The following is a 13,019-nucleotide window of genomic DNA, read 5'->3' as shown; positions in this document are numbered from 1 at the left end:
AGAAGGTGAAAAAATCACTGCTACTGCTAAACCCAGGACAGAGTTTTAACCTATTACCCCTTGTCTTATCGCTACAGTCCCTAATGAAGAGTCCCTCCTCAGCACCCCTTTAGGCCCCCTTCAGATACTGGAAGGCTGCTATGAGGTCTCCATGCAGCCTTATCTTCCCCAGGCTGAACAGCCTCAACTTTCTCAGACTATCTTCATACGGGAGGTGCTGCAGTCCCCTGATCATCCTCGTGGCCTGCCTCTGGAATAGTTCCAACAGTTCCATGTCCTTTTTATGTTGAGAACACCAGAACTGTACACAGTACTCCAAGTGAGGTGTTGCGAGAGCAGAGTAGAGGGGCAGGATCACCTCCTTCAACCTGATGGTCATGCTCCTTTTGATGCAGCCCAGGATACGGTTGGCTTTCTGGGCTGCAAGCACACACACTGGAGCCAGCTCATGTGAAGTTTCTCATCAACCAACACCTCCAAGTCCTTTTCCGCAGGGTTGCTCTGAATTTTTTCTCTGCCCAACCTGTAGCTCTGCCTGGTATTGCTCCAACCCAGGTGCAGGACCTTGCACTTGGCATGGTTAAACTTTATGAGGCTGGCATCAACCCACCTCACAAGCATGTCAAGGTCAGTCTGTATGGCATTCCTTCCCTCCAATGTACCAACCGAACCACACAGCTTGGTGTCACCAGTAAACTTGCTGAGGAAGTACTCAATCTCATTGTCCATGTCACTGACAAAGTTGCTGAACAAGACTGTTCCCAACACCAATCCCTGAGGGACACCACTCATTACTAGTTTCAGTAACACATGCATTTGCAGCATCTTCTTCTTGGTTTTAACGTAACAATGAAGAAAACATAATCTTGGCAGATAGATAGAAACCAAACCTGAAACATGTAACATTCAGCATTACACAGCATATTATATGCCATCCAATCCTGACCAACATTTCTTCATGGTATATAATAGTATTTGAAGAAGGACTAAGTCTTTCCAGCCCTCCCTGTTTTAACAGTTGTCAAAGTCATCACCAAAAGTATATGCTTGCCACAATACAATGAATGCCACTTTCTTGGTGAGCAACAATAAAGAAAATAAACTGAACATCTGAGCCTTCAGAGGCAAAAACTTCTGTGAACTTCAACACCTAAAGATTATTTTGGTTTTGCCTTCAAGCACTTGCTCTCCCAGCAAAGACATTAATTTAAAGTTTCTATGCCAAGTATACTAATACAGACCAACAAAGCAGTATTTAATCAAGGTGCTAGTGGGATACTAACAATAAGAATAAAACTCATCACTAGCAACTAGCTGCCTGCTTAAGTAGTGTTAACATGCAATTCAGGCTGGGGGATAATGAGAAGGTGGGGGAAGGGGGGAAAGGAGGGAAGGAAGAAAGGAAGGAGGGAGGGAGGGAGCCAGCTATTTGGACATTTTCTTGGCTTTTTATTACTACTCCTAACTTTATGTTTACCACAGGTTTGTGGGTTTTTTCCCCTTTTACATCACTTGTAAGTAAAACATTTCAGCATATAGCTCTTTACAAAGATAACAGCAAGATCAAAGACACTTCCCCCCACCACCATCGGTCCTCTGGCATCTGTTAAACGAGCAAGTGTAAGCCTTTGATTTCTTCAACACTCTGCAAGTTACAGCCAGGCCAATGGCATTCTGCTAGGTTTAATTCAAACAGAATCTCTAATATCCTCAGAACTTTATTTAACAAAATCACTGGACGCAATAAATTTGCTGGGTTCCATGTTTTCCTGAAGACCAAAAGAAAACATAATGTGTACAATTTTGTCTCAACATGACATCTTAAAGATGCCAACACAAAATGCTGGTCTTGGAGAAAAAGGAACAGCTTGATCAAAAGAGACCACATCACAGACCATTACTCTACACAACTAGAAATGCATGTGGTAAACTTCCTCAGAGAAAACTGTTCCACAAAATTGAAGCTCAGATCCCAGGCATCACATGCCAAGAAATGAAATGTTCCACCAATGTTCACTTTTACTTCACTTAGAAAAACCCTCTACCACTTAGCTTTCTTCCTAAAGGTGTCCTCTCTGAAAATGCATTGTTTTGACTGCCATCAGACTGCGAGGCCAAGCTTTAGCATGCCTTCACCCAACAGTGTTCAAATTAATTATTTTTCATATCTTCAGTACAGCTGACTACCCAAAAACTTGGCTAGTTGCTGTGTCTGCCTCCCACAGTCTCTGCAATAACCTTCTACTCGCAGTGTTCAGCTTTCTACCTTCTGCATTCCTGGTCTTGATTTTCAATTTAAGACTACTTTCAGCATGATTTACATTGTACTATAAAGCTCACGCTCAGATCAACCTCAGTAAACATGAACAACTTGGGTTCAAACATTCAGGAAGTCATAAAATTTGGTATGCAGGAATCTTTTCAAGGCTCTCAAAACTACGTTACAGTAAGATATTATGAAATCTTTTCAAACAGCTCATAAAAAAACTCGTTTTCTGGTTTGCTGTTGATGGGGTCATATTAGTGTCATCAGTAAATCCATGTATTTGGTTTTTATTTTCTGTCTTACATGAACAGGTAAATCTCATTTAATCATCAGCAATGAGGAATCTGGAAAATCATACGGCTTTCCAACAAACTTAAAGACCTTGTTGTTTCTATAATCCACCCACCATCCCTTCTGAAAACCTTGTTCTAGCTCAAGTATTTTATTGGTTTCAAATAACCTGCAGAAACCATGAAAAGGCAAGTGAGCCAGGGCACATTAACATGTACAGCAAATATATCTAATAAAACCACACTACATTGTTTTAGTTTCAACTGAGAACAAAGGAGATGAAGCCAGCTGCTCTAAGTACATAACCAGAGAGGGGAACAAATTGTCCACACCTCCTCTCTGGGAAATGATATTTTGGACACACTGTAAGATTATTTTTTTTTTTTTTTTTTAAAGAAAAAGAAAAGAAAAAAGGGAAAGGGGGAAAACAAAAGCACAGGGATTCAAAGACCTAACATTCATCTAGGAATATTTTGCCACTCATTATATTTCTATTGATTCTGGGTTTAATGTGACAGGCTTTTAGCATTCTCTCACTCATAAGAGCATAGAATCTATTTACAGCTCTACTAAGATTGTATCAATACTATGCTCTTTATAAGCTGCTCAGCGATGTTAATGCTAGAAGGGATTTTTTTTCCAAATACACATTTATTGTGTAATAAATGCATAAACAGTGCTTCAAGCCACATGTCAAACATAAGCATTTTTTGTACAGTGCCACACAACAGAAAAATAAGTCATCCTTACACCTCTAACTATAGAAATGTTCAAAAACAGGAAGGGAGTCCCCTTCTTGGTGTAGACCAGGACTAAATATCATTCAATAGAAACTGCTGGGGGATGAGTAGAAGAAAAGGAATTCTGCTCAAAGAACTACAGCATAAAAGAAAGATAATAAAGACAGAAGCACTGAAGACCAGGTGCTTCTAACAAGTTGGAAATGTTGCTATTACAAGTATTTTTCAGTTAGTGTAATTTCTTCAATTGCTCAACCGATAGATTTTTACTACAGGCAAACACAACTATGATAGGAAATAGGCTGGGTTAGGGACCTAATTACAAAATCTAGTCTATAAACTACTGTTGCTGCCTAACATGTATAAAATACTTTCAATGAGTCCCAAAACTCACTATGCCTTCCTCTGCCCACACCACCAGATTTTTTGTTTTGCTCAAGATCTCACAACTACACACTGCATTACAAAGTTGCTAACATTTGAAAACTTCCCTTACACAATTGCCAAACCCTAGAAGAAGTGTCACAGCAGGAGATGTTTTATATTACACTTGGAGTAAGCCATTAATTGACACCTATTAATCAGCATATATCAGTATTTCAGTAACTTACAATCATTTTCCCATATTTAAACTTTCTTAACATTTTTCAGTAATTTCCACAATGTTGTTATATTTTTCTGGTTTGCCTGACTTGGTATTTTTCACACTTCATTGATAGGCTTTGAGCAACCTGGTCTAGTGGAAGGTGTCCCTGTCCACGGCAGGAAGCTGGAACAAGATAATCTTTAAGGTCCCTTGAAATCCAAATAATTCTATGTTTCTGTGATTAGAAACTATCATTTGTTGTTTCTTTATAGTTTTAAATAAGTCAATCCCCCTCCACCCACAAAGCGTATTTTAAAAGCATCAGTGAGTACAAAATCTCATTACAGTATCTTTAAGCTGGAGAAAAAAAAAAGAAAAAGGACTTGTTATGGTAAATCTTAATTCTGAAAACACTTTTGGCTAGGTGTGCTAATGTCATTTTAGACTACTCACTTCCCACATGAGCCTGCAGTCTGTGCTCTCATCCAGCTCCTCAGGCATTCGCTTCTCCCCTGCAAAGGGGCCAAATTTTTCACCCTAAAGGCAAAATTATAAAAGAAAAGAATTAGTGGAAAAAATAATCGAATAAAGGCAAGTAAATTACCAAACTCCAGCAGAGGATCACTTTCAGCTTCAAATGGCAAAGGACAGTTCTCCTTTGTCATCCAACTACATGCCACAAGGGTGTGCACCCTTCAGGATTCAACTTCAAGCTCATTCCCACTCTTCTCGTAGCTTGGAGAATCTGTTAAAACCATACCTTTCCTGTACATGCTTATTTCCCCTTTGGGAAACAGCATTTTCTTAATTTTAAACAAGGCTGAAATTCACGCGTGAAATTTCTGACATTTCTCACAAAATTTTCAAGTACCTTGCAATAGACAGCCAACTAAGGCATGAAGTATTTGGCAAGCACAAAGTTTACATTAGATTTATTTGCAAGATTATTTGCAATACTACTTTTTCAAGTGCCACATATCAAAACACTGAATAACTGAGAGTTTGATCATACAGAGAGATTCATTTAAAAACAAAAGGAGTATGCACATGTCTATGAATTAATTCAAGCTTTCATAAATAAAATTAAAATGTTATACCACCTGCTACTCATAACACATGCTGTGGAAGCATCCATTGATATGTTCTTCCATCACAGATGTCACACTACCAGAAGGGTAAATTATTTAAATAGGACTTTCTTCTAATACAGGCCTAGCTCCTCCCCATTCCCCCAACCTTGTCCTTATTTACAGTGACAACCCCTACAAACTGGAATGCACAATGTTCCTTTAAGCAGTACTCAAGTCTAAAAGCTCTATATACTTCTAAGCATTACAGATTATAAATATATAATGAAAATCAACTTTGGTGTTTCTTTAAAAATAATGCTATTATGGCCAATAAAAGTATTGATCTTCTCCACTCATCCCTTCCCCCAGGCACGTTCCATGATCCCAGTAACAGCCTGCTACATGTTTTGTATCTTGCTTAGTTTTTACAGATTGCGTACAGGTAGAACGGAGAGAAAGAACAATGCATCATTCCTCTGAGAAACCAACCAACCAAAAAAACCTAAAAAAAAAACACCAAAAAAAAAATTGTATTTAAAATTGAACCTGAAAGTCAATAAACAAAGGAAAAGCAAATTGGCATTGCAGGACAAGGTAACAGAGTTGAGGGCCAATATTTACAAATGTGCAAAAAGAAGATTTCATTAGAAAGAACAACAAAGCAGAAAGTAAAAAGACAACAACTGGAGCCCTTCTGGAGACACAGAAAGGGGCAGTGACATCAAAAACTGGCACTATGGGTCTTCACCTCTCACTTATCTCCATATCACCTTTCATTGTTTTGCTAAACAAATGAGGTCAGAGTTCCCCCCCTGCCAGTCATTTCCCAGTTCCATTTCTACCTGCCTGGGATTTAATACTCAAACTGAAATTTTCTTCTTAATCATAGAATGGTTTGGGTTGGAAATGACCTTAAGATCACCTAGTACCAACCCCTCTGCCATAGGCAGGGATGCCTCACACTCCATCATGTTGCCCAAAGCTCTGTCCAACCTGGCCTTGAACACTGCCAAGGATGGAGCATTTACCACTTATTTGGGCACTCTGTTCCAGTGCCTCACCACCCTTACAGTAAAGAACGTCCTCCTTGCATAACCTGAACTTCCCCTGTTTACATTTACACCCATTACCCCTTGACCTATCACTACAGTCCCTGATGAAGAGTCCCTCAATCTTATCAGTAATGAAGGTGAAAACAGGTCAATACACTTGCATGTGTACAGCCATAAACATTCTCAGCTGAAGCCGAGTGACACCCCAGTAAACATACTAATATGTGCCAGGCAAGTGTCACATGAAAGGCAATTTGCTTAAATTGCATTGTTTTCTCAGATTAAGAAGGAGGAAGAGCCAAGGTGATATCAGAGGAAAACTTCTCTGGAAACAGTAAGGTCCTGTCTAGCTCAGTAAAGATAAGGTAGGCCCTTTCTGGAGCAGAAGCCTCCTGCCAAGCTGAGCTGGCTTCCCCCATTCACTCAGAAAGTAACAGGCTTGGTGCAACAGGGAAAGCAGCTCACGACAACTGCTGAGGTCTAAAAGGGCATAATTTTATCTGCAGAATCTTTCATTACTCATAGCAATTATCAAGATGGAAAGAACCCTATTGGACTATAATCTATAGTCCAATCTATAATCTAGATTAGTTCTATAGAAAGAAAAAAAAAGAAAAACAGTAACATAAGTTTACTCTGGAAATTATTTAAAGACATAATAAATAAGAAACCTAAAAAAAACTAGTCTCCCACATTCACTTCAGCAGCAGAATAACACTTTTTAAGACAACCTGAAAAGATTAATTACTTCTTTAAGAATTTTGGACGTTTCCACAACCCTCACCTCAGAAATACCTTCATACTTACAATCCAAAAGATCCCTAGGTACCTTGTAAAGCATTTGCAGTGTTAATTTTACCCATCACCAAAGCATGCATCACCTCTGGGATGAAGCACAGCAATAGCTTAATACTGCATACTGACTCAAAACAAGGAACACCATACAGCATTCCTATCTCAGCTACTCCAGACACATAAACCTCTACTGTAGTATGTTTAAGACCTTCTAGAAGCTTAAAACAATAGGAAAAGCAAAAGGCAAGATGTCCAGCTCTAAATGTAAAATATATGTAACATAAACAATAGCTGATTCGGAAGCTTTCTAGCTTCTCAAAATTGGAAAGAATTTAGAGACAGCAAAACTTCATGTCTTGGATCATGAAGGTCCATGGAGATAAGTGTAATTATTCATGTACCCTTTCAGAGCATTTTCTTCATATATATATGTATTAGTCCTAGTTAATAAACATGCAGTCATATGTCATATATTAATCAAAACCATACTAAGACTTCAAATTCCTCCCTGATGAATAAAAGTGAGACATATAATAGAGTCTAAACTCAACCACATTAATTATTCAAGACATGAAGGCACATCATTCAAACGTTAAAAAAGCTATTTTCAACAGTTGCTTTCAAGAAAGGAGCAGTGATAAATCTTCTTCCGGTCTTAGCAATGAGAAATGTAGTGGTTCTCTGATGATTATACCAAGGTCCTTATAATACTGATGCTGTAACCAAAGGAGAGCTACTGAAGAAAAAAAGTTACAAGAGAATCACAGCTTGGGTAAAAGTAACGAAACAAAAAGTTTCCACATTTTATGATTACAGATGAAAACTTCAAAGCACAGCGTAATACCTAAAGGCACAAAAGCAGGCAGCAGACAACAGCCATTCAAAATGTATTATCACCAAAATTTTGCTAATAGGAGAATTTTCAGAGGCCTAATTCATGATTATTTAGCACTTGGAGAGTTGGCACTGCAATTTCTGATTATAAAATAATTTGAAATGTGTTTTACTTTCAGTCTTCATATTCAACACCTCCTCCCAATCCCAAAGCTTCAAAGAACTGATTTACCTGCTATTAGCTACTTCATCACAGCCATGAAGTCTAGTACTGCTGCCTCATTACCAGAGAAGAAAATATGTTGAGAGCACTTCAGATGTGATTTTTCTTTTTGTGGAAAAGAGTAACAGGCTGGCTATATCCAACATGTCATCCATGTCACTTACACATCCACCCTTTCCTGAACAGCTGTGGCAACACACAGTGCTTCAGTCTCCAATCATTTTAGGAATACCTGTTCCAACCACTGCCCACACAGCAACTCAAGAGCTGGTTCCTCAGGCTATCAAAGACTAATGTCCGCCTGTCAGACACAGACTTCTGATCAGGGATTTTCATACCACAATCCTGGGTGCTACCAGCAGGGGATTAATTGTCAAATAAAGGACAAGCCTGTAACAGACACTCCCAATACAAACCGATCTCTTACTACAACTGCCTCTGCCTTTACTTTCTGCATTCCACATGCTATACGTGTCACACAGCACCATTTCATGTTTCCAGGATGTCCTGTATGATGTGCTCACACTGGCAGAGCTCTGATAGCATATACTTTGCCAGTGTAACAGTTCAAAAGCAAGGTGGAGTAATTCAGGTAGGAAATGGTCCAACTGTCAACAGTGTAAAGGAAGGGGGCTCAGGCCCTGAACCGAAATTCAGAACCATATGTAGATAATCATTTCCTTGAGCTTCAGTCTACAGCTCACTCTATTTCAGAGTTCAAGGATTAAGAAGTGCTAGTAGCATAGAGACTTCCCTGCTGTGTGAAGTCCCAGTTTTCAAAGGAAAGATCAGAACCTCTGGGGGAAAAAAAAATAAATTATGCCCACCGATATAAAATTTTTCACTTCCACCCCCTGTTAATACTGAGGGGCACCTTAAAAATGAGAGACCCTCTACCGATGGTGTCTAAGCTTTGTTGATGAAATCAGTGGAAAATTAGGCAGCCCTCCCACCCCACTCAGAGCCAAAACCAGGACTAAGATGAAAAGCAAAACACAGAAAATACATATAAGTGTATACTAATAAGGGTTCATAACTTTTATGCCTTTATCTGTGCTAACAAGCCACCTGGGCAGTTATAATTGGGATTTCAGGTCATCAAGAGATTTTCTATTCGATTATGCCAAGGGACAATACCTGGTTAGGGTATGAGAGTAGTGCACCACAACTGGACGGTATTTTTCACAGGCCCGGCTTTATTATCTCGAAACGACGGACTCAAAACACTGCTCCCGCCGAGCCCTCAGGTGAGAAATGCGGCGGGAGCCTGCGGCCGAAGGGGGCCGCAGAGGGGCGCCGCGGCCTGAAGGCGATCGGTGATTGGGGAGCCAGCCCTACCCTCACCCCAGCGCCAGAAACACCAACGGAGTTTAAACAAAATGGGTGGCACAGACACCCACAGAGAAAACCTTCCGCCGACTGCACAGGGTAGGACCCCGCCGCCCTTCCCCCCCCCCGGGCGGCAGCTCCCCAGGACGAACCCTTTGGGGGGAATAGGGAGATCAGGCACTGCCTCCCCCCGAGGGGAGAGCGCCCACAAAGTGGCTCTGAGGTAACGTTAGATCGCGGCAGCCCGGCCGGCGGCGGCAAGTAGGGGAGGAGTCGCCCCACTCTCCTGTGATACGTGGCATCCGCTCCCCGCCTGCTCGGGCCGGCCCAGGCCGCTACCCCGGTTGCCCGACCATCACCCACCTTCTTAACTCTGCGGGCCGCGTAGAGCCCCATCCCGTCCTGCACTTTTGATGATTTCAGGGCAAACCTATCCGGCACGTACATGCCCAGCATTTTGCGCCGAACAGAGCCGCCGCCTGCTACCGGGAAGAAGGATCACCGGGGACTTCCATCCCACCGGGAGAGCGAGCGCATCCGCCGGGCCAGGGGAGGGCGTAGGAAGAGGGGCTGGCTGCGGGGCTTCCCTGGCTCTTCAGGCCGAGGGGAGGAGCAAAGCCGCCCGCGAGGGGGAACAGGGCGGGGCATCAGCAGGGGGCGCGCGCGCACGGCGGGGCAGAGATCGCGCGCGGGGCGGTTAGGTAGAGGTGCGTCAGTGTCGGGACTAAAAATACGAGGCCCTCGGGCTTCCAACGCTCCCACGGCTGAGGCCTGGCCTCAGCATGGGTCACGGCACCCGCGGCCTCCTCATGTGTGCTCAGGCATAAGCAGTGTGCTCTGCAGAGGCATGAAAGCCTGCTTCTCACCTGCAGGCTGGTTTGTCCAGAGCAAATGGCTGTTCATCATACAGTCGTGGCCTTATGGTCCAGCACCGGCAAGCTCATCCCTCAGGTTGCTGCAGTCGTGTAACCCAGACGCAGCTGGGAGTGCAGAAAGGTGGGCAGGCATCATGGAGTCTCGGGTCCAAAAGGTGGAGCTAATTGTGAAGGCCAGCAGAGGCAGACAATCTGTGCCCTGTCACAAAAACCCAGAGGTTTTTGTGTGTTTAAGAACTGGGACCTCTCACATACATGCTTAAATAGTCGCTGCTGGCACGCACAGATATGAGTGCTAGAGAGAAACAATACCCACACTTCAATCCGCAGTTACGTAGTCACACTTTCCACAAACACAGTATTGTCTCAAAACAGCACCCATTTATCCTCATTATTTTTGTATTGCAGGAATGGGCAAATCCAGATTTAGATTCACTTTTGAAAACACATAATCCTTCACTTTTGGAGACTTTTTGGTGGAAAAAAGAGGGAATGATGGAAATCTAGCACTTCTAAAGGAACCCCAAACATTCGGTCTAATTGTGTTTGTCTGAAGATTAACGTATGTTTTCACTGTATACCTAGCAGGGGCATTGTATTCCAACTAATACTGCACACAATCTAGTTTGAACAGGGAGAAAGAAGTTACATTTTAGCAGGTTGATGACAGCACACGACTACTCTTTTTCATAAAACTGCAATATCCAACATTGAACTTTTTCTAGAAGACTGAGAAAGCTGGAGTTGTTCAGCCTAGATAGGAAGAGGCTCCAGAAGACCTTAGAGCAGCTTCCAGTGCCTAAAAGGGTCCTACAAGAAATATGGAGAGGTGCTTTTGACAAGAGCACGTAGTGATAGGACAAGGCTTTAAGCTGAGAGAGAGGAGATTTAGATCAGTCTCCTTTTGTAGCATAATAGGTGTTATGACATTAAACATATTTACAACTGTCTGGCCACTTGTACCAGCGTTTTTTTTTTATTTAAATTAATCAGCCATCGACCATAACACCTTATAAATGGGTTTCATATGCTGTTGGTGTCAGCATTTGTCCTTTCTGGTTTATACAAAGGTCAGTGGGGGGAATAAAGTCAGCCTTGTTGAGCTGAGAACTGCTACTTGGGTAGATATGTATGTTAACAGTTCTGTTGTGTTTTGTCCTAGCTGCAGTGGCAAGGAGGGTGAGGTCCAAATGAAGCAAATCAGACAGAACAGAGATGAAAGATGACACAGGATGCTGAATGTACACTGATTATTAGACAGTGGTAAGACCGGAGCCTGGTAAGTTTCAACATAACTATTTTGTGTTTGGTACATACACAGCTTAGGTGCGTATAGCCTCCCTTAGTTCTCTGTCATGAACAGAACTGATTGCAGACCATACCTATGCCAGCACTGCCTTCAGCTGAAGACACAGCATACACAAGTGAAAAGTATGTTCTTGCTGGCATAGCTCTAAAGTGTCCAATTGAACTACTGCATACAAACTTCTGTTGCAATTGCTGCAGATACACTGGGGTTTGCTGGCATAGCAGCTGAAAAATCTCTCCCCTCCTCAAAGAGCAAACATTGAGCTGTAACTCATTTGCAGTCTAGCACAGGGAAACTGAATGTGCTCAGCACTGTTTCTGTTTTGCTCCATAGTTGCTTGTTTAGAACTACATGGAACCGTAAGGAGAAATACAAGGGCATCCAGCAGCCTTCAGGTTTGAAGCCTAATGGTGTCTAACTATTTACATAACTTCCTTGGAGAGAGGAAGAGGTATTTTCAGAACAAAGCTCTTACGTAGTTATGGAAGCTGCTGTGCCCAAATAAAATTCATGGCAGGAATCCACGTGTGGTGACAAACAAAATAATTACAAGAGTTACTTGTCTGAAGTTACAATACTAGTTGCAACACTACACCAGAAGCAGGGTATGATATTCCCTCCACCAGAGAACCAGTTAACTGAGGGTTGTACTTGAGTTACATGTCACATTCTAAGGGAAGAAAGATTTAACACAAAAATGGTCTTGAAGATGCTGAAAGTAATCATGCCAGCCACTGAAGTATCCAGCAGCTTAGAAGGAAAATATGTTCTCCAGAAGAAAGGATGCCCTTTCATAGCTAACCCCTTGTTTAAGATGGTGTAATATCATCCTTAAAAGTTTTCAGGGACTTAACATTTCTTTCCTCACTCCTCCTGCCCCTCAGGCAGCTGGACTGAAATCAGAGAGGCAAATGGTTTTTTTATCTGAGAATTCCTTGCATCCCTAAGTATTAGAATATTAGCTTTTGCAGTATCCATATTAATATCAGAATTTGATTCTGGCACCCGACAGATCTCAGAAAGGGTGTTCACAGTAATGGCTCTCCCAGTTTGTACATTCACTGGTCCACGGAACATTTCTGCAATGCAAATTAATAAGGTTTGCTGCTACTGTTTCGAGAACTTCCCTCCTGGATCTATGTATCTCATTCAGAACCGTATCTACTTCCTCTTAACCTGGTAAGATCAGGAGCAGTACCTGAAAAACAATCTTTGGTTTATCTGGATTGTACCCCATTTGCAGGACATATCCGGACCTGGTATCTGGACCAGGATGGAAAAGGGCTTTGCACTTTCATTTTGCACTGAAGTTTTCAGGAAGCAAAGGCTTCAGCTTGACTAATGATAGAATCCAATGAGAAGATGGGAAGAGGAATACCATGCAGATCTCTCAGGGTTTTTTGATCTTTTGCTATACAGAATTCAGCCTAAAGTTATCTTTCTTTTTCTACTCCATTCCCCAAAGAAACCAACTGATAGATATGGGGAAAAAAAAAATCTTTCCTTCTTTAAAGCAGCTATGGTATACAATGCTGACAAGCTGAATACAAAACCATATTGCTTTAGTCCCCACAACATGCCAGTGCATACAGACAGGAGTCTTTCATTGTTTCTGAAGATAAATCCAAGTGCAATACTCTTAAATTAAA

At 41.8% G+C, this 13,019-nt stretch overlaps 1 protein-coding gene across 5 annotated transcripts in view; it reads right to left on the bottom strand.

Annotated features, from left to right (window-relative positions):
- Positions 1–9,840, bottom strand: part of PRDM5 (PR/SET domain 5) — a 93,289-nt gene extending 83,449 nt beyond the window's left edge. For all 5 annotated transcript variants that reach the window (XR_009741545.1, XR_009741546.1, XM_061443671.1 and 2 more), the window contains exons 1-2: positions 9,550–9,840; positions 4,337–4,420 (exon numbers count right to left, since the gene is read on the bottom strand). Coding sequence is in view for 3 of the 5 variants with exons in the window: in XM_061443671.1 (XP_061299655.1) it covers positions 4,337–4,420; positions 9,550–9,642 (177 nt within the window). In the remaining 2 variants the exon portion in view is untranslated. The remainder of the gene's footprint in view (positions 1–4,336; positions 4,421–9,549) is intronic.
- Positions 9,841–13,019: the final 3,179 nt, after the last annotated feature.

This window comes from Pezoporus flaviventris, unplaced genomic scaffold (genome assembly GCF_033815535.1).
Source record: "Pezoporus flaviventris isolate CSIRO_AGI_PZ_B2104156 unplaced genomic scaffold, CSIRO_AGI_Pfla_v1 ptg000002l, whole genome shotgun sequence".
In the NCBI taxonomy this organism is placed as follows: domain Eukaryota; kingdom Metazoa; phylum Chordata; class Aves; order Psittaciformes; family Psittacidae; genus Pezoporus; species Pezoporus flaviventris.
The sequence above is the reverse complement of the archived record's forward strand: the minus strand, read 5'-3'. Positions and strand labels throughout refer to the sequence as shown.